Below are 18491 nucleotides of genomic sequence, written 5' to 3'. Positions count from 1 at the left end.
ACCTGCATTCCCAACAAGCTCTCAAGATGATTCTGCAGGCAGTCCAGCCAGGGGTTTCTAACCTGCCCACCCGAAGCCAGACAGAGCCCCGCCCTCACCTGGCCCAGCCCACCTGGAGAATGTGCTCCATTCAGAAAGTGACCTGGAGGAGGACACAAGAGGGAAGGTTCCCTGGGGATTCGGGTCAAGTGGTCCCCGTGGGCGGAGGGACCCGGACAGGTCACCCACTGCTCCGAGCACAGGGTGATGTACCAGAAGCAGAGGGAGCTCAAGCGTCCAGAGCCCCCGAGTCCTGGGAGGGGCCGTAGCAATGGACTCCCTTGCTGATGTGTTTTGCACAATTTGCAAAAGATAAGGCACTTTGTGTTCTTTTCCTCAGAGTCCCCCACCCCAAACTGTGTAAGTTTTAGGGCCTCTAAAAAATGGAGAAAGTCGTCCAGCCGGTGTGGCTCTGTGGTTGAGCACTGACCCATGCACCATGCCCAGGGCACATGCCCAGGTTGTGGGCCCGATCCCCAGTGGGGGGCATGTAGGAGGCGGCCAATCCATGTTCTCTCTCGTCGATGTTTCCATCTCTCTCTCGTCGATGTTCCCATCTCTCTCTCCCTCTCCCTTCCTCTCTCTCTAAAATCAATAAAGAAGAAAAAAAAATGGAGAAAGTCATCTGAACCTCCCGTGGTTGCTGTGGGGAGGAAGCCAGCCGATGTCAGTGACTGCCGGCCCAGTGCTCCCAGCTCCGCAGACAGCCCGCCAGGCGAGGGCTCAGCCTCTCCTCGCCTCCGTTTCCTCCTCCATGAACTGGTCGGAGCTGCTTCATCTCTGAGCTTCCACGTGTGCGTACAGGAAGCGCCCAGTCCGGGGCCGGAGCCTGCCGAGCAGAGGTGCCCAGCGCCCATCAGTGGACAAGGAGGGAGCTGGTGGACGCCGGATTTGGCCGGGGCAGCCCACCTGTGAGACTGCGGGGCGATGTGTGCTCCGAAACCCTGTTCCCTAGACGTGTAGACAGAAGACAGGCCCACCTTCGCCAAGCCAGTTAAAGAATGGCCCAGCCGAGAGGCGGGGGAAAGGACTCAGTGGACCAGATTCACTGTGATTCTGGGACAGGAGTGACAGGAACAGCCTTAACCTTGATTTCCGGGGAGAAGCCTTTTGGAGGAAAGGGGCAGACACCCAGAGCAGAGGGTCCTGGCAGGGTCAGCAAGAGGAGAGGTTGGGGACAGGAGTTTCGTCCAGTCCAACCTACTCCTGTGTTTTCTGTGCTACAAGCAATCGTGACTTAAAACAGAGGCCAGGATCCAGGGAGGCCAGATGCCCGCCGCCCCCAATACTCATGACATTCTCATGGAAGACTTCCTGGAGGAGGCAACTTTTGAGCAGAGAGAAGTGACAGGGATGGACAGAGAGAGAAGGTGAGACAGGGGGCTGCGGGGAGCTGGGCAGTCACCGTGCAGTTATGGCCATTAGGTGAGCACGTGCTGTCAGGGTCTTCCCAAGGGCTGCAGACGGAGGGTCTCATTGTCGGAATCCCTTTGTCGCCGTGTATTCTACGTCCTTGTGTTTATACTAATGGTTGCTACAGTTTTGAAACAATTTCGAATGCACAGAGATTTCTTTCTGGAACCACTGGAGAGGCGGACCTGACAGTCACCATTCGGATTCTGAAATGTTTGTTTTTTGCTCGCAGGACACTTCCCTGAGCAACCGCTGCACAGCCAGCAGCCAGGAACTGGGCACAGACGCTCTGCCACCCCAGCTCCGCAGGCCTCGGGAGGCTGTGCCAACTGTCCCAGCGACGCCCTTTCCAGCCCAGGACGCAGCTCAGGTGGCTGTCAGGTCTTGGTCTAGACCAGTCCCTCAGACATCCTTCCTTTCATGGCCGGGACACGTGAAGATTTCAGGTCGGTTATTTTTGGGAATTTGGGTTTGGTTGATATTTCCTCATGGCGAGCCTCGCTTGTGTCAGGACTGTCCCCAGTGGCACCGATGGGCTTCGGATTTGTCTCGTGACTGGTGGTGTCACCTTAGATCCCTTGACTAGGGTGGCATCCATCAGGTTTCTCCTCTGACACGGCACCCCTCCCTCAGTCATCCATCAGTGTGCTGAGCCCATGTAAACATCCTCTTCCCCATCCAACTTTCAGTTTCTCCACTTATGTGCTTAGAGCAGTATGGACTCACGGTTTCCGACTGCACTCGGCAGCTTATAATCCCTGTTGAAGTTACCGCGCAAACTGTCCCCGGAGGGCCCGCGGTTGTCCCAGCAGCATTCCGGGGCAGTTTGGCACGTCTCCATCCTCTGACGTTTCCTCACTTTCTGGCGCAAAAAGAGATGCCAGCCTCATCTTGTACTTTCCCTGCCTTGTCCTAGGAGCAGCCATGTCCCCAAGGAGCCCTGGTCCCCGTCGTGGAGAATGGTACATAGAAGCCACAATCTGGGTGCAAAGTGTGCTCATGGCCACGGGGGAGCTGCTGCTCCCAGGCCCTCTCAGCATACAGAGCTGCTGGCGGGGACAGGAATGGACGTCATTTCGTACACACACATATGCATACATATACCCTCGATGGCAAACACATCACACACACTTACACCCACATGTTTCTGTCTCTCCTAGATCCATAACCACGCGTGCACACAGGTAGCTCAGATCTCAATCCAAACCACAGGCTTCGTTTCTGTTCTCCCCGCTGCATCGGCGACGCTCCCTTCCCTGGTGTGAAAGTCTAGGCCTCTCTGTCCTTAACATATCCATCAGTTAGATCAACCCTCTTCTACGTACCAATCTCCCACTACTGCCACCTCCCCACACACACAGAGGTGCCCAGTGGGCGCGGGCACCCCTCACCTGGCCACCCTGCACACCTGGGCTCTGACACCCCCTGCAGGCTACTCCCCTTGTGGACACCCTTCTCGCCTCTGGCCTCCAATGCTCACGCAGGTGGCCCCTCCGAGGGGTGCCTTCCCCTGGCTCCGGCCCTGACTGCCCTCTGGGCCACGGCCTGGACACTGCTTACCAGGAAGTGGCAAAGCCAAGATGCAAACCAGACCCTGAGCTCTTGGCCACTGTGCTCTGGGAGAAGTTCTGCCAGTGAGCTTCCCCGGCTGGAGCACCAGGGACTCAGGCCGTCGCCTCAGCCTTCCCCTGGGGAGGGAGGACAGGCACCAGCCCCTCCGCAGGGCTGCCCCCATCCCGCTCCCGCGGCCGCGGCCTCAGCAGGGCCCTCCGGCCTCCCCAGGAGTGAACGCGGGAAGTGGGGGTGATCTGCCTGCCTGTGGCAGATGAGACACCAGCTCACGGCTTTTTACAACACTTCAGTTTACAAAGCCCTTAGTAAACGTGCTGGTTCCTCACAGCAGCCCTTCAAGGTAAGGGTCACTGCACCCATTTCACAGTAGATGATACTGGGGTTCCCAGCAGGGAAGACACTTGACCAAAGTCTATAAAAGGGCCAGTGGGTGTCGGAGCCAGAATCACACTCAGGACCGGCTGACGGAGGCCCGGTCCTTTGCATACACACCCCTACCCTGCTCCATCACCCCCGTTCTGCTGCCCCCTTCAAAGGACGGCTTGGCTCAGAAGGGCTCACATCGCCTGAGGTATGTGCTCTGGTCAGACCTGGCAGAGCTGGGTGGTTCTGCCCTTCAGAACCCACAATCTGGGGCAGACATCACACTGGGTGCAGTGCCAACGATGGTGGCAGGTTGTACCCACACCCTGTCTTCCCAGAAGCCTGCCACCCACGCCCTTCACCTGGGACCAGCAAACTAAGGGTGGTCTGGGTGTTGTGCAGGGTTCGCCTTCATCTGCCTTGTTGTCCCCAGGGAGTCTCCTGGCACCGAGGAGGATCATTCCTCCCAGAGGGTAGGTCCAGCCCAGCGCAGGGTAAAACCCCCAAGTGAGCAGGGGCAGGGCCCAGGCCCGCCCGTGCCGAGGGCCCGCCAGCCTGGCTCTGTGGCTTGGCTCCGGCCCTGTCGCAGGCGGGGCGGCCCCTCATTAGCCCGCACGTGTACCGGGCCCGGAGCCCCAGGCTGCCTCGTGGGAGCCCAGGAGCCCAGGCTCCTGCAGCCGGCGACTCCGCTGGGCCCTGGGAGAGGCACCGTGTGAGTCACCCCCAAGCTGAGCTCAGCACAGAACTTCCTACCTGCGCTGCCAGGGACGCCACTCCTAAGGTGGGACCAGGCTTTGTTCCCCAAATTCCACCTCCTAAGGAACGTGAACGGATGCCCACCCGGTGGGTCTGCTGGATGTTCCCAAGGCCTCAGCTGCCCACCTCGGAGGGCTGCAGGGACCCCTGCCCTCCTCCTCTGGGGCTCGCCGAGGACCTGGCCCTGACAGTCCTCTGTGGTCCTGGAGAAGGACGGGCACACACATGCCTCCCGCTGTGGGCGCACACTGGAGCCAGGGATGGCAAGCCCACCAGACGTGAAGGGGGCTGTGCACGGCCAGCAGCGTGGCCTCGGACGCAGGGTGGCTCCGAGAGCGGGAGGGGCTTCGAAGGCTGCTGGGCGCGGCGCGGTCCTCAGTGGCCTCTCCTCGTCATCCCAAAGCGGGCCAGACCTGCTCCCGGGAAGCCCTCCTTGCACTGGCCGGCCACGCTCGGCAGGTCGGCCTCTGGGACAGCAGGCAGTTCTCTGTGTCTGCTCCCCGCGGACCCCACGACCCAAGTCCAGATATTTCCAAGAGAGTGTCCAGCTGGGACGAGGACAGAGATGAGGTGGCAAAGAGATGACGGCCGTGGACTGTGGCCTCAGGTGGACTTGGACGCCAATCCCTGCTCTGCCCCAGTGTCCTCATCTGTGCAATGGGGACGATGAGAACACGGCCGCAGAGCGCTAACCGCCGAGCGGGGCACACGCTGCTGGTTCCTCTGAGGTGAGCAGGCGTCTGGCAGCCCAGCCTGGTCGGGGGCCCCCTCTGATGACACCCCCGCAGCTTCTGCATGGGGCTATGTGCCCCTCGGTGCCTGACACCCATGCGCTGGTGACACTCCCTACTCCTCGGGTCTGTTTCCCACAAAGCTGCTAATTGGACAGCTCTCTGTCCACTCCCCACCCTCTAGGATCCCGTCCAGCCTCCAGGAGTTGATGAAGGGGGAACATCCTTGCACACGTGTGTTGTCCTCACGCTGCCCCAGGCCGGGAGCAGCCCAGAGCACCGTGCCGCATGAGGGGGCCCGGCGGGGGCTGCGCGCCACCTGCCATGGGGTTCACATCGCTCGGCACCCCTGGCAGACAGAAAACCACAGCCCAGGCTCTAGGCCCTACGAGGCCCTCCCGAGGTGTTGGGGGACACCCTGGGGAGCAGGGAGAGCTCTCTCCTCGGACCCACTGCCTCTCCCCGGGTTCCCTTTGGATTGAGAAGCCTGTGACCACCGACACCGCAGCCAGCCCACCCGCCGGCACAGCCTCCATTCCTGACTCCAAAGCCTTGAGCTTGCCACCTCTGCCCAGCCCTTGGAGTTGGAAATGACCTTCGAGGGCATCGTCCCTCTGCGGCATCTGCCTGGATGCCTCCAGGGGCCGAAGACTGACCGCCAAACAGCTCTTGTCACTGCAGGAGCCTGCGTCAGCTGCCTCTTCCTTTGATGGACCCGCCACATCGCCACACCCGTCAGGCCCCTCTGGGCTGTCGTCCCTCCCCTCACAGCTCTCTCCCAGCGTCCTCTGCGTCCTCTGCCCAGGCGCTGCAAGTGCTCTCTCGGTGCAACCCCATGGGGCATGTTCATCGTGCACGTGGAGAAATAGGCTCGGAGAGGTGAGGGCTTGTCCCAGGCTGCACATCTGGACCCGACCACTTCGCCATCCAGCCCTGGCCTCCAGGGCCCCCACGGGAGCTGAGCTGGGGGGCCTGGGTGGCCCTCGGGGTCTCGGCAGCGTCCCGGGAAGGGGAAGTGCTGCAGAAAGGCCAGCGCCGAGGCTTCTGCAACCTGCCTCCCCTGCTCACCACACTGCAGGGTCCACGTGGCCCTTGGGTGCGCCTCCTCACCAGCCCCGCCCCCTCCACGCCAGGCCTGTGGACCTGAAGTTCCCCAAGCACACCAGGCTCTCCCCGACTTCCAGGAGCACCTGCTGCTCCCCGGGCCCCCCGTGGGGATTTGCACATGTGTCTTGCCTCTCCCACAGAACTGGAGAGGGTTCCTCAGTCAGGGGCTGAGTTTGCTTAAATGTGTGTGTTCAATGGCCCCTCGAGCTGGGGTTGTTGGAATTAGCAACTAGAAAAGCCAGCGGGCTCCCTGTACCATGGCAAGCGTCGGCCCACCGACCGCCGCGTCTGGAGCCAGGACAGGAAGCAGAGTGGCACTGTGTCCTTGTTTACTGTGACGCGTCCACAGGAAGGGGCTGCGGCTGAGGGTGGCCACGTGACTGGGCCCCACCAAGCAAAGCCACCTCCTAATGCCCTGCGCACCCTGGCGTCAGGGCCAATGGCTCTGAGAGGCTAGAACCTTCTGCTATAGCTGCCCTGCCTGCATGCGGGCACCTGGCAGAGCCCCAGCTCCCGAGGCTGTGCCTCCTGCTGGGAGCTGGGCGGATTGAACCACATCGGCGCCCAGGCCGGGTGGGGAGCAGGCCAGGCGAGGAGCGGGGCTCGGGTGGAGGCAGCCTCCCACTTAGGCTGTGCAGCCCTGGGCCAGTGAGTCTGCCCCTCTGCCCCTCTGTTCCTCATCTGAGACACAGGAAGAACGATAACAGTCACTGAGATCGGTGGTCATGCCACCGTACTTGGCCCGGACAGGTGCTCAGTAAACATGAATATTGTGGGGTCCCCAACCACCTAAACCTCTGAACACCCTGACGGTGATCCAACAGGGGCCCTTGTGGAGACCAAGCAGGCTGGGGGACAGCGGGGCAGATGGGGCGACAAGGTCTTGGGCAGAAGAGCCTGAGGGACAGGTTCCAAAGAGCCAAGATCCTTCCCCCTCAGTCCTGCCCGCAGCCAGAGCACTCGGGGGGAGCTCGGGGCCCACTTGCTGCCCTCCCTACAAACTTACCAGCTGGGGTCAATTCTGGTCGTCCAGGCCCCCAGCCCCGCCCAGCCTCCCTGCCCCCCCCCATCAGTTTCTGCAGCCACGGAAGTTCATGGGTGCACGGCTGGGAGAGCCCAGTGGACGAGGTGAGCTGGCAGAGACACTTGGACTCTACTAGATGCTCCGAACTCCACCCACCACTTTCCTCCCCAAAGAGAGCCCCCCAAACCCATCACTGTTCCCCTTTCCTCTCATCAGTGTCGGCCATGACCTGGAAATTGTTCTTCACACACTCGGGGTGACAGGCCTGGAGGGCCTCCTGGGATATGAAAAACGCTGTGAGTTGGGGACCCCAGCAAGTCTTTCCTTCTCTCTATGCCCCACAGTCCCAGCCCTACTGCAAAGGGGTCAGAGTGCACCCCAAAACTGAAATCAGCAAAGGGGCACAAGTGGGACGTTGGCTGGTGCTGCCCCAGGGGCTTTGCGCAGACCCTCCCAGGCTGGGCCCGTGCTCTGGGGGGTGGGCCACGCCCTGGGCGGCAGTGTGTCAGCTCTGCGCCGGGGCACGCCTTGCGCCACTCCAGGCTTGTCCGGGAGGCCAAGGGGGCGAGTTGGCAGCGCAGGAGGCTGGCCAGGCTCCGAGATGGGACAACAGACAAGGATGGGCAGGAGAGGGAGTAGCCCCCAGGGTGGAGACCGCAGAGCAGCAGAGACAGAAATAACCGCGGGGAACAAACAGGCATCACCCAGCAACGGACTCGAGGCAAGTGCAGCAGGCATGTGCACGGGCCGTGTGTGCGTGTGCACACGTGTGCACATGTGGGTGTGCCGCAGCTGAAGCCGTCCTGACTCCTGTGCGCTCCTCACCTCAGCTGCTCTGTGCAGCACACCGACAGCCAGAGCTCCTGCGAAGGGCCAGGGCTATGCGCTTCTAGGACTTTCTCCTGCATTAGCTCCCTCGCTCCTCACCCTCACAGGCAGGGAGATCTGCCCACGCCCCCAGCAGCGCTGGGCCCCCTGCAGAGCCCTAGAGCTCCCCAGGGCCACGCTGTCCACATCCGGTGACAACACACAACTAAATCAGCTCATGTGACAGGCTGTTCAGTCTGGGAAATGCACTTGGCCACAGCCTCAGGCACAGGCCCGAGGGTGTCCCCAGGCCTTGGGGACAGGAGAGAGCAAGCTGGGTCACATCTCCAAACCACCCTTTACACCCTTATCCTCCCGGTGTTCCCCACGCCCTCAACACTCTCACTCACGGGGGTTGGGAGCCACGCGGGTCTGGGTTCTAATGCTGGCTCTGCTCCCCTCAGCTGTGTGAACCGACACAGGCCATCAGCCTCTCTGCACCTGTTTACTTGTCTGGAGAACGGGGCGCTCCGGCACGTGGATGGCATCGGCTGCGGAGGCCCTGCAGGGACAGCACCAGCTCCTAAGGGGCACCTGGGAGAGCCTGCTCCTCCCCTCCCGTTCAGAGGCTCCCTGCGCCCCGCTCCGCATCTGGCACGTCAGTCCTGCAGGGGAAGCCGACGGATGTGGTCCTGGGCTTGGCCCTGGGGAACAGTAGCAGCTGGTCCAGGGGCTCAGCCCCAGGACTTACCTTGTCCGACCGCCGTTCCCTCCGTGCTTCTGGGAGCAGTCCAGCTTCAAGGGCTTTCTGAGGCCTGGGAGACCAGAAGCAGCTCCCGGCAGAGGCATGGCCCTGTCCTTGGGGTTGTGTGTGACAGGACAAAGGGGGTGTGGCAGGTGCAGGAGCCCCAGTGGACTTGGACCTAGGTTCTCCAACCTGGATCTGGGCCCAGCTCTGCCTGCAGCATGTTCTGGGACCTGGACCTCTGCTGCAAAAACAGCAGAACAGAGAGGACGGTGAAGGAGCCTGTGGGCCCACCCTGTTCCGCCTGTTACCCAGAACTCCACCTAGGATTGTGGGCGCAGCTGCCTGACTGCCCGGGGAGACCCTGGTGCGGTGGAGCAAGAACCGCCCGGGCACTGGAAATACGGCGGTCAACAGGACCGTCTCCGGCAGCGTGGCGTTAGGGAGATAAACCATCAAGCACATGAACGAGCAAGCCCGTTTCAGCGTACTGAACAGAAGCGGGCAGCGAGGGATTCGGGTGGGCGCTGCTCTCTTAGATGGGCGGTCAGGGTCCCTCTGAGGTTGACAGTGACCGGAAGGGAGGGTCGAGCTGGCAAACATCGGGGGCACAGGGACAGCTCGTCTGTGGGGTGGGAGAGGCGAGAGCAGGGAGGGTGTGGCGCAGGGGAGGGGAGGGGCTGAGGACGATCACACAGGGTGCCGAGGCCATGGGAGGCGAACCCATTCTGCAGGTGAGTTGAGTTGGAAGCGTTTGAGTAGGGAGCCACAATCCGAATGGCATTTTTAAATGACGGGCCTGCGGGCTCCCGGGACCAGGGTGCAGAGTGGAGAAGTGCAGAGCCAGGCTGTATTCTGAAGCCAGGAACCAGAATGAATCCCCTTTTCTGGATGGTCCCCAGTCCCCCAAAGGCCCTACCGGGCCAGAGCAGCAGTAACTGCCCAGGGGCCAAACGCAGGCTAGCTTCCCACTGGAGTGTGCTGAGTGACAACCAGGAAACCTGTCGCACCTGGGCGTGCGGGCCGGGCGTGGGCAGGTCAGAGCTGCAGGCGGGCTGACTTGACGCCTCACTGGAAACAGCCGCCACGGCCCATCTGCTCTGTACCCCACCTTCCAGCCCTCTTTCCTCGTTGACTGCCTGTTGCCCCTCACGGCAATCAGCTCCACTGGACGCGAGTGGGGGTGGTGAGGGAGCCGTGCAGAGACCCACACCAGCACCCAGAAGGCAAGCCCAGTGCCTCCCTCCAGCCGTTCCCTCGCCCGTGAGGTGAGAGCACACCACCTACCTTGCAGGGTCGATGTATTAAATGAGAACCCAGCACAGGCCCGAGTGTCAGCACATCCAGCTGGGGACAGGGGCCGCCCAGCCCCCACCCAAGCACAAAACTTGGAAAGCCGGGCGTCAGTAAAGACACCAGGGGCCTCAGCGACTCTAGGAGGAAGGCAGGGATCTCTCTGCTCTGGCTTTGCAGCTAAACGCAGACTTTGGGGCTTAACTACTGTAGTCAGCATTAGGCATCATTCATTCAGTCTGGAATCACCTGGATTCCCAACTGCGTTGCCTGCTGAGACAGGAACCCAAGCAGCCAGCCCAGAGATGGCTGGGGATGGGTCTGCTGCCTGGTGTCCTCAGGCTGCGTGATGAGGCCCGGGGTCAGGAGGCACATTCCCTCCCTCCCCAGCTATGGGCCTGTCACAGACCACTGTGCCAGCAGTCTGCCTGGGACTGAGCCGTCGGTGGGAAGGGAACACACACGTCGACACCAGGGAAGGCTGTGATGCTGAAAACAAGAGGCTTGATGCACTGGGTTGGGGCCAAATTTCTCTGAGGCCTTTGCAAGAAATGAAGGGCAGAGAAAAATGAGTGAGCGCCTTGCCACGGGCACCGGCCCCCAGCAGAGCCTCCGGAGGTGTCGCTTCACACACACTCAGCCTGCAGTGGTGCCACTCGGAACGGCGAGCTGACGCCTGGGGCGCAGGCACACTCCTGTCCAAACTGGCACCTTCCCGCTGCCCTTCTCCCTTCGCTGTCCCCGAAGCTGCCCAGTGTATTCGCTACCAGGATGACATACTAGCCATCCCGCACACGAACATGTCCCTGCACGGTCTCTCAGGGAGACCACCAGAAGGCGGGAGACGATGGACCCGGGGGAGGGAATGAAATCCACGGTGCAGTCAGTGTCCCTAAGACCAAGGTCCTTCATCCGCCTCCACTAGACCCATCTGGACCTTACCTGAAACAGTGAGCTTCGGTAAAGAAAAAGTCAAAATCTTGTAGACAGAAAGTGAATTCATTAATAGAGCAGCTATTTCCTTACTACATAGCAGGCAAATATCTCACGTAAGCCTGGCAACCACCCTACCCCGGGGACACGACATTCCCGCATACAGGCGAGGAGAACGGCGACGCAGGAGGCGGTGGAGCTGGGATCCGCACGAGTCAGCACCGGACACAGCCTGGGCGCTGCTGCGCCCTCCCCTCAGCCCAGCCAGCCCCTCAGCAGCCCAGCGCACCCTGTGCACGCGAGCACACTCTGCCAGGGCTGCCAGCTGGGCTCTTGCAACAAACGGCTTTTGTCTCTCTGGCTAAGCCCCAGGCACGATGCTCAGGTCTGCTTGCGGCTACTCCGCAGAGGCTCTGGGGAAGGAACACAAAGCCCTGGCTGGGGCCAGAAGAACCTTCTGTCCCAAACGGTCTGAACCACTTAAACTGGACATCAAGACAGGTGAGCCTGTCACACGGAGAACAGGTGGGCCCTGGCGAGCTCTTCCTCCCCAAGAGACCATCGGATCAGCCTTGCCCTAAAATCGGGGGAGAGGCCCACTGCCCACACACCTGAGGAATCGTGTCTCCAGGCCCCTAGGGACAGGAGCCACAGTGCTTGAGGACACAGCGTCAGGGCCACAAACCTGCAGCCCGGGCAGCTAGTGGCAGGTGGCCTTGGGAAGTGATGCTGGTCGCCATTTCCTGTAGGGCTGTCGGAAAGACTAGCAATAACCACACACATACTGGGCCTGGTAGAGAAGGTGCTCGCACAGGGCTGCTGCTCATTATTCGAAGTCTACCCCAAGCCCTCCCCTAACCAGCAACCCCAAAGAGAAGTTGCCAAAGGATCCCGGATTTGCAGCCGGCAGGCGAGTGTCCGATGCATTTGTTGCAGAAAGACTAGTCCCTACTGCACTGAGCCTGCCTTCAGCCCCGAGGGCTAGAAAATCATCAGGCTCCATATGTCTGTTCCAGCTCTTAAGGCCAAAACATTAAGAGGCCAAGGGGTTTGTTTTAGGAAAGATCATATTCATCGAATGTGGTGCCCTGACTTGCTGGCTGAAAACAGACAGGCTCCATTTCATGCTGACAAGAGGCCCAGAGACAGTGATTCTGACACGTAGGTCTTCCTGTGCTGACATCGAAAAGGGCTGGGCAGCCAAGGAAAAGTATTTGGCCAGTGTCACTAAGGACGAGTTTAAGCAGCAGTCAACACCTTCTTTTCAATGTGTATTAAGTCATTCGTTTATTTCTCAAGATGTGCACACTCAAGTATTAGGTTGGCCAGGACAACTCATTGCTCCTAGGTATGTACAGGTCCTTCGATGGCTTGGTCACAAACAACTTCATCGCTAGCGCACCACACACACAAGGTAAAACAGGAAGCCAAAAACCCCAAGCCACTCCAAGAAAAGATGAGGGAGGGAGGAGGGAGGAGTACTGATGCAGCATCCTGTGGGAATCAATGCACAGGAGGGAAGAACAGAGGGACGGAAGGCCAGCCAGCTTCAGTGGGTCAGCAGCGGTTCCTTGGGATGGTCAGGGGACGGAGTTCAACAGGTCCTTCAGGAAGCTGTCTGGATCAGTGATTTCTGATAGTAGACCTGGAACAGAGGCAGAGGCTGGTTAGGAGCTGGAATGCATAGCCCCCAGCCCACTGAGTCATGGCTGCCGCATCCATGAAGAGCACACACTGTGCTCCAACAAGCCCTGGCAGCTGCTCACTGGAAACCGGGCCGTGATGGGGAGTCACTGAGCCAGTGCTCCTCTCTGTAAGAGGAGGCCGCCCCGGAACAACGCGCTGCGACTCGTTGGAGGCTGTTACAGTGGCACAGGCTGACCTCACAGTTCCAAATCTTTTTTTTTTGCATTTATCTTCAGATAGAGCAGGAGGGAGAGAGGGAAGAAGAGAGAGAGCAAGAAACATCGATGTGAGAGATACATCGAGTGGGTGCCACCCACACAACCCCAACCGGGGTCGGGGACAAACTGCAACCGAGGTACGTGCCCTTAGTGGGAACGGAACCCGGACTCTGGTCCACAGGCTGACGCTCTAACCACTGAACCAAACCGGCCAGGGCTGCCTGGAGCAGTTCTAAACCCGGGTCAGTTCTAAACTCTGCAAGACAAAACCTTGACACTGACCAGCCACAGCAAGGCCTGCAGGGCCACTGAAACTGAGTGTAAATGGAGGGGAATCTTAGAAGGAAAGTGTCCACAGCCGTCAGCACATCTCAAGGGGACTGAACTGAAGAAAGGTTAATGCCACTGCTCTGGAGGGCTGGAGAGCAGAGGGGAGGAGGACCCTGGGCTCGTCTGAACTCTGGCCACTAGCTCTGCTGACGCTCAGAAGCTCCGTCTCTTCAACCATCATGTGCGCAGTGACAAATCCTTGTTTCGGCGCTGTGGGGTTAAATTAGGCCACGTATGTGAAAGTCCAGTACACAGAGGTACTCAATCAGTACAAGGTCCCCTCAACGGGCAGGTTTTAAAAGGTGTTTTTGTCCTTGTATTCAAAGAGGGTATGTCTGATGTTCTGAAATTTTCTACCAGTTTAGATAAAGGACTGAAGTCTGAAAGCCAGACCTCTGAGTGAAGGCCACAGAGGCTTCCTGCTGATGGGTTCTCGGGCTCCCCTGCTTCAGGCCGGGGTGCTGCCTCAACTGAGGTGACCACCTTCCTTGCCCTGCCCACCTCCTTCCTTTGTGCACACATTCACCGGAGCCTTGGGTGACAGGCACAGTGCTCAGCCCTGAGGGCACAAACACACAGGCTACCTGCGTAGCTGCAGGGTCAGCTGCTGGGAGGAAAGCAAGGAGAGCGGCTAAGGTGAAGCCAAGGCTGGAGAGATGCACGTGTGAGTACCAAGTGAGGAACAAGGAGTGGCGGGCGGTGCTAACACGTGACCTCTGGCAACAGGAGGCACCGGGCTGACAGAGGGCGTCCCAGGGCACAGCCTCCACTGAGGCCACTGCCAGGACAAAGTAGAAGCCAGGGCTTGGGGGACTCCATGAGCAGGAGCTGAGCTGGGAGGAAAGAGAAGTTTAGTTCCCTGCGGACTAAGACAAACAGAAATACTGAGTGGGATCCAGGGGTAATTTCCCCCGCTTCTTTCATGTCACAATATTTCCACAGTGAACATCAGGGGAAAATAAAACAAGCTCACAAGGGTCAGGCAGGTATGGTCCCCTCCGCTTCGGCCCTGGAGCCCCACCTGGGACAGACAGCAGTGATGGGGGCTGCAATGCAACAGCGCCCACAGCCCGAGAGGGCTGGGTCTGCAACCCGAGGGAGAGTCCCCAGGCAGCGGCCTACGTCACCCCCTCCTGCGGTCACCTGATGCTTGGTTATGAAAACTGAACAACTTGTACTGTGTTTGCAATTAAACTATGAACTCGTTGTACAAGGGTCCGCACCCAGGAGAGAACGATGACTGCGAGGTGACCGGCTGCGGGTAAGGACTGTCTGGAATGGCTCACATGAGAAGCGCTCAGTGTCGCCCTGTTCTTACAATCAAGGTGCTCTTTGCCCTGAGTTTTTGACGTTTACATTCATTTAGGAATCAGAGCAGACACCTTCCAGGTCTCCTCAGGGCGGCTGTGACCGAGGCAGGAGCCAGAGGGGGCTCTCCCAGCTTCCCAGCCATGCCCCACTGGAGACGCGTCATCTTCAGCACCTCAGCTGCCCCATCGACAGAGCGGGGTGACCACAGTTCCCACCTCCCAGGGCTGCCCTGCGCACAGGGAAGTGCAGTCGGCAGCCCTGCGCCTGGAAAGCAGCAGGGCCCTGGCGTGTGACAGTCACTGCTCTCGTTACTGGTGGCTCAGTGCTGACCTCTCTCTCTCAGATCTCTGGGTGGCCGATAGGCTCGCTCTCACCTGTGTTTCTTCTGACACGCGAGGATGAGCACTACGGCCAGCCCCACTAACATACACAGGTTTTGCTGCAGAAGGTCTCTGCAAGACAAAACCTTGACACTGACCAGCCACGTCGAGGAACTCCGAGAAGGTCTCCACTGGCATGAACTCCTCCTGGAAGGTCTTCAGGGCTCTGTCGGCAGCTTCGCAGATAGGCATGTCATTGTGGCGGATGTACTCCGCTAGAGAGCAGGACCAGCCTCCCTCCGTGTTGCTGGTAGGCACCTTCTACAAACCAACAGGAGACAGGCCCAGGTGGGCGTGAGGGGTGACTTGATGCCTCAAGTCAGGCAGGCCACTTCTACCTACATCAGTTTTCCCTGCAGGGTGTGTTTTGCTTCCAGGAACAATAAAATTTCATTTCACTCCTCTTACAGCCCCTGTATGACACACTGTGTCACTTGAACCTACAAGCTACAACGAGTGACTGCATTCTCTCCTCCCCACACGGCACATCTGCATTTCCCAAAGAAAAGGGACTCGTCAAGATGCCTCAACTGAGCTGTTTCATTCAGATTATGAAAGGAACCACCTCAAACCCTCTGATTCCTTTCAGGCAGAGAGGAGTGTCCTATTGTAAGCTGGGCTGGAATAAGTGATACTCAACAGGGCAATGAAGTTTATCGAAACTGAGGGGACAGGAGTGAACAGACACACACGGGCAAATCCCTTCCCACGGAGGGTGTGCTTGTCCTTGGGAGAGGCCGGCAGAGGAGCAGCCACCTGCTGGCGGAGGCAGGCTCAGAGCCAGCACACGTGACCTGAAACCCCTGCAGACCCCGCAGAGCCCCAATGGCACCCTTACCTTAAACATGTTGTAAATGAGATCGACGAGGGCCCAGAAGAGAAGGGAGGAGCGATAAGCTGAGTAGTCCTTTACTGTCTTGTCTGTCAGCCTGGAAAAGAAGGCCCCATTGCATGTCCCTGCAGGCCCTGGAAGGGTACTCCCAGGACAGAACGAGGCACTGGGGGAGCAGGGAAGAGTCACAGTAATCTGTGGGTCACTCAGTTCCAGCCGTGGGCAGGAACTTCTGAAGTCCTGGGACCACTGGTTTATTTACTACAAAAATGTTCCACAAAATATTTATCTTTAGCACTGACTCTCTTCCAAATTAGGGTCAATGGAAGAAAGGAAGACACAGTTGTGACATGACAACCAAAAGGCCTTAAAGAGAGGCCAAGGACTCGCATATTTCTCTGTGTTCAGCCCAACACGAGCTCCTGGACTTGATGGGCTGTCATAACTGAAGCAGGAAACAAAGTTGTTCCGTCTTCACCTTCCCACTGGAGAACTTCCAGTCAGCAGACCAAAGCCACCAGATACAGCACTGTGTCAACCACGTGCTGTGCTGAAACCAGCAAGCTGGTAGAAAAGTGGTGATGAGCAATGGTAACCTCGAGGATGGAGGATGCAGCCGCCCAACACCTCCCAGTGCCAGGATAATCCCGCGCGAGCTGCTCACCACACCTCTGAGTTCTACCCAGTATCGACTGCCTCTACATAATCTCAGGATGAAACTGAGGATTAAGGACCAGCCAGGTGCTCAGAACCCTGGGGGCTGCATGGGACAACATCCGCTGCCTCCTCTCAGGTGCTCCTGAGGAATGGTCACACCAGGAGAAGCCACTGTGAGATGCAGAAAGACCAGCTCCTCTCTGTACAGGGAGTGGCATATCAGGGTCACAGTTTGGTTTCCACCACCCAAGTCTACAGGAGGTATTGTTTGGAAACTGGCTTCACATCCGCAGTAAGTAAAGGCTAGATGAACCCTTGTCATGGAGATGCTACACCTCGGAACACATTGAACAGAGCCCACAACTAAAGAGACTAGAATTCAGTTTTAAAGTGTGTGTGTGTGTGTGTGCGTGTGTGTGCGTGCGTGTGTATAAGAATCTTAAAAGTCAGACAAGTACAGATGTTATTTATTATAGAAGCTAAAGTACACCATATAGGCTTCATGTGAAGGGACAGTGCCACATGAGATAGGCCATCCACACTTACAGTCAGTAAATGTAAAATCTCTAACAAAACTAAAATAATGATAAAAGGAGAATTGCCCTGGCCAGTTTGGCTCAGCGGTTAGAGCGTCGGCCTGTGGTCCGGAGAGACCGGGTTCTGTTCCCGCTAAGGGCATGTACCTTGGTTGCAGTTTGTCCCCAGCCCTGGTTGGGTCATATGGGTGGCAGCCACTCGATGTGTCCCTTTTACATTGATGTTTCTCTCTCTCTCTCTCTCTTCCTCTCTCTCCCTCCCACTCTATCTGAACAAAAAGTGGAAAAATGTCCTCGGGTGAGGATAAAAAAAAAAGAATCCCATTTGCTGGAATATGCTTCCTGCACCCTCCCCCACCCGACGCCCTCCAAAGCACCCACTTTCTCTCTGCCTGTCCCGTGTGAGGGTGCTGCAGCCTCTAAATGACTGTGAGGTCGGCCTGGGGATGAGGCCAGTGGTCTATTTCTCTGTAAACAAGATGACAAGGAAGTCCCAGGCTGAAGAACTTGCAAGTTCATAGCAAAGGACCCTTTCTCTTTGAATGTAAAACATGCAGAAGAGGCCAAATTCTCTTGTGGAGATTTTTAGAGCTACATGTTTGTGCGTCTGCTACCGCCTGCCAAGCCATAATGGACAAAGCCTGTGCCAGCAACAATGCCCCCACCAGCAAGATGACAGCCTCTCGATGTTCTTCCAGCCATGGCCTCTCCTCGGAGGGTGTCTCAACACCATGCTGATGCCCAGTTCCTCCTCCTGTCTGTTTCAGGAGCACCCTGCTCATGCCCAACACCACACCAAGTTTGGGCCTTCTTTCTCTATGACTGTTTTGCCTTGGTAAGCAGGAATCTTGAATAACCCTGCCCAACTTAATTATTTAAGGCTAATTAGTAAAGGTGACTAAACTGCTACAGAGAAAACTCATGAGTAGCTCACACTGGATTGCCTAATTAAGCTGTGACCAAATCAGCTTTCCCTGAGCTGCCTGGGATAGTAATGAATTCCAGTCTCCTAACTGAAAGCACAACAGCTCCTGTGGGCTCAGATTTCACATCTGCCACTGAGAGCCCGTGCCCAGGAAACAGCCACTTTATGTGCAATGGAAGCAGGCCAGCCTGGCTTATCAACAACTTAGCATACACCAGATCTAACTTGTGATTCTAGCAGCTAGTTAACTATTGATGCTTCTTCCTTTTGGGAAACACTGGAAGTGATATGACTGGAGTGGGGGCAGGGGTCACACAGGAATCTAACAAGACCCACCCTCCTACAGCAGAAGCTGATGCTGGCCTGATTCAACAGCAGAGCTCCAGCCTGGTCTCCCTGCAGGCAAGAGGCACAACTGGCAGCCCTTGGTAAACCAGAGCCGAAGGAAGCAGAGACACCAGGTGTGCCGGTTCAGGCACATGGCTGCCTCCACGGGTCTGTCCCTATCAGGAGCCTGAAAGCCTACAAATGTAGGCGTGTTCCCTCGGGTCCTAGCAACAGCAGACTCCCAAGGGCAGACCTTCCATAACGGAAGATTTCCCTCGAGTGGCAGAAGCAAGCTGACAAATGCGTCCCCTACTCTGTAGCGCAAGGCAGGCAGAGACTGCACAAGGCCACCGTGAGCCAAGAGTGGTGCCACAGAATCCACTGAGTGTGTGGCAATCCATGTGGACATCTCAAGGGCTTCCTATTATTGTTTGCAGATGTTTCTCTCAAGACACCTCCCATCTGACCCAAATCACAGCACAAGGTCATGAAAACAAAGACCACTT

At 58.1% G+C, this 18491-nt stretch overlaps 1 protein-coding gene across 6 annotated transcripts in view; it reads right to left on the bottom strand.

The window, feature by feature from the left end:
- Positions 1-12043: 12043 nt before the first annotated feature.
- Positions 12044-18491, bottom strand: part of UBR4 (ubiquitin protein ligase E3 component n-recognin 4) — a 137195-nt gene continuing 130747 nt past the window's right edge. For all 6 annotated transcript variants that reach the window (XM_036255544.1, XM_036255541.1, XM_036255545.1 and 3 more), the window contains 3 exons: positions 15547-15637; positions 14807-14969; positions 12044-12428 (listed from right to left, as the gene is read on the bottom strand). In XM_036255544.1, the coding sequence (XP_036111437.1) occupies positions 12364-12428; positions 14807-14969; positions 15547-15637 (319 nt within the window). In that variant the 3' untranslated portion in view covers positions 12044-12363. The remainder of the gene's footprint in view (positions 12429-14806; positions 14970-15546; positions 15638-18491) is intronic.

This window comes from Molossus molossus, unplaced genomic scaffold, assembly GCF_014108415.1.
Source record: "Molossus molossus isolate mMolMol1 unplaced genomic scaffold, mMolMol1.p scaffold_m16_p_12, whole genome shotgun sequence".
NCBI classification, from domain to species: Eukaryota; Metazoa; Chordata; class Mammalia; order Chiroptera; family Molossidae; genus Molossus; species Molossus molossus.
This window is presented reverse-complemented; position numbering and strand designations above follow the sequence as displayed.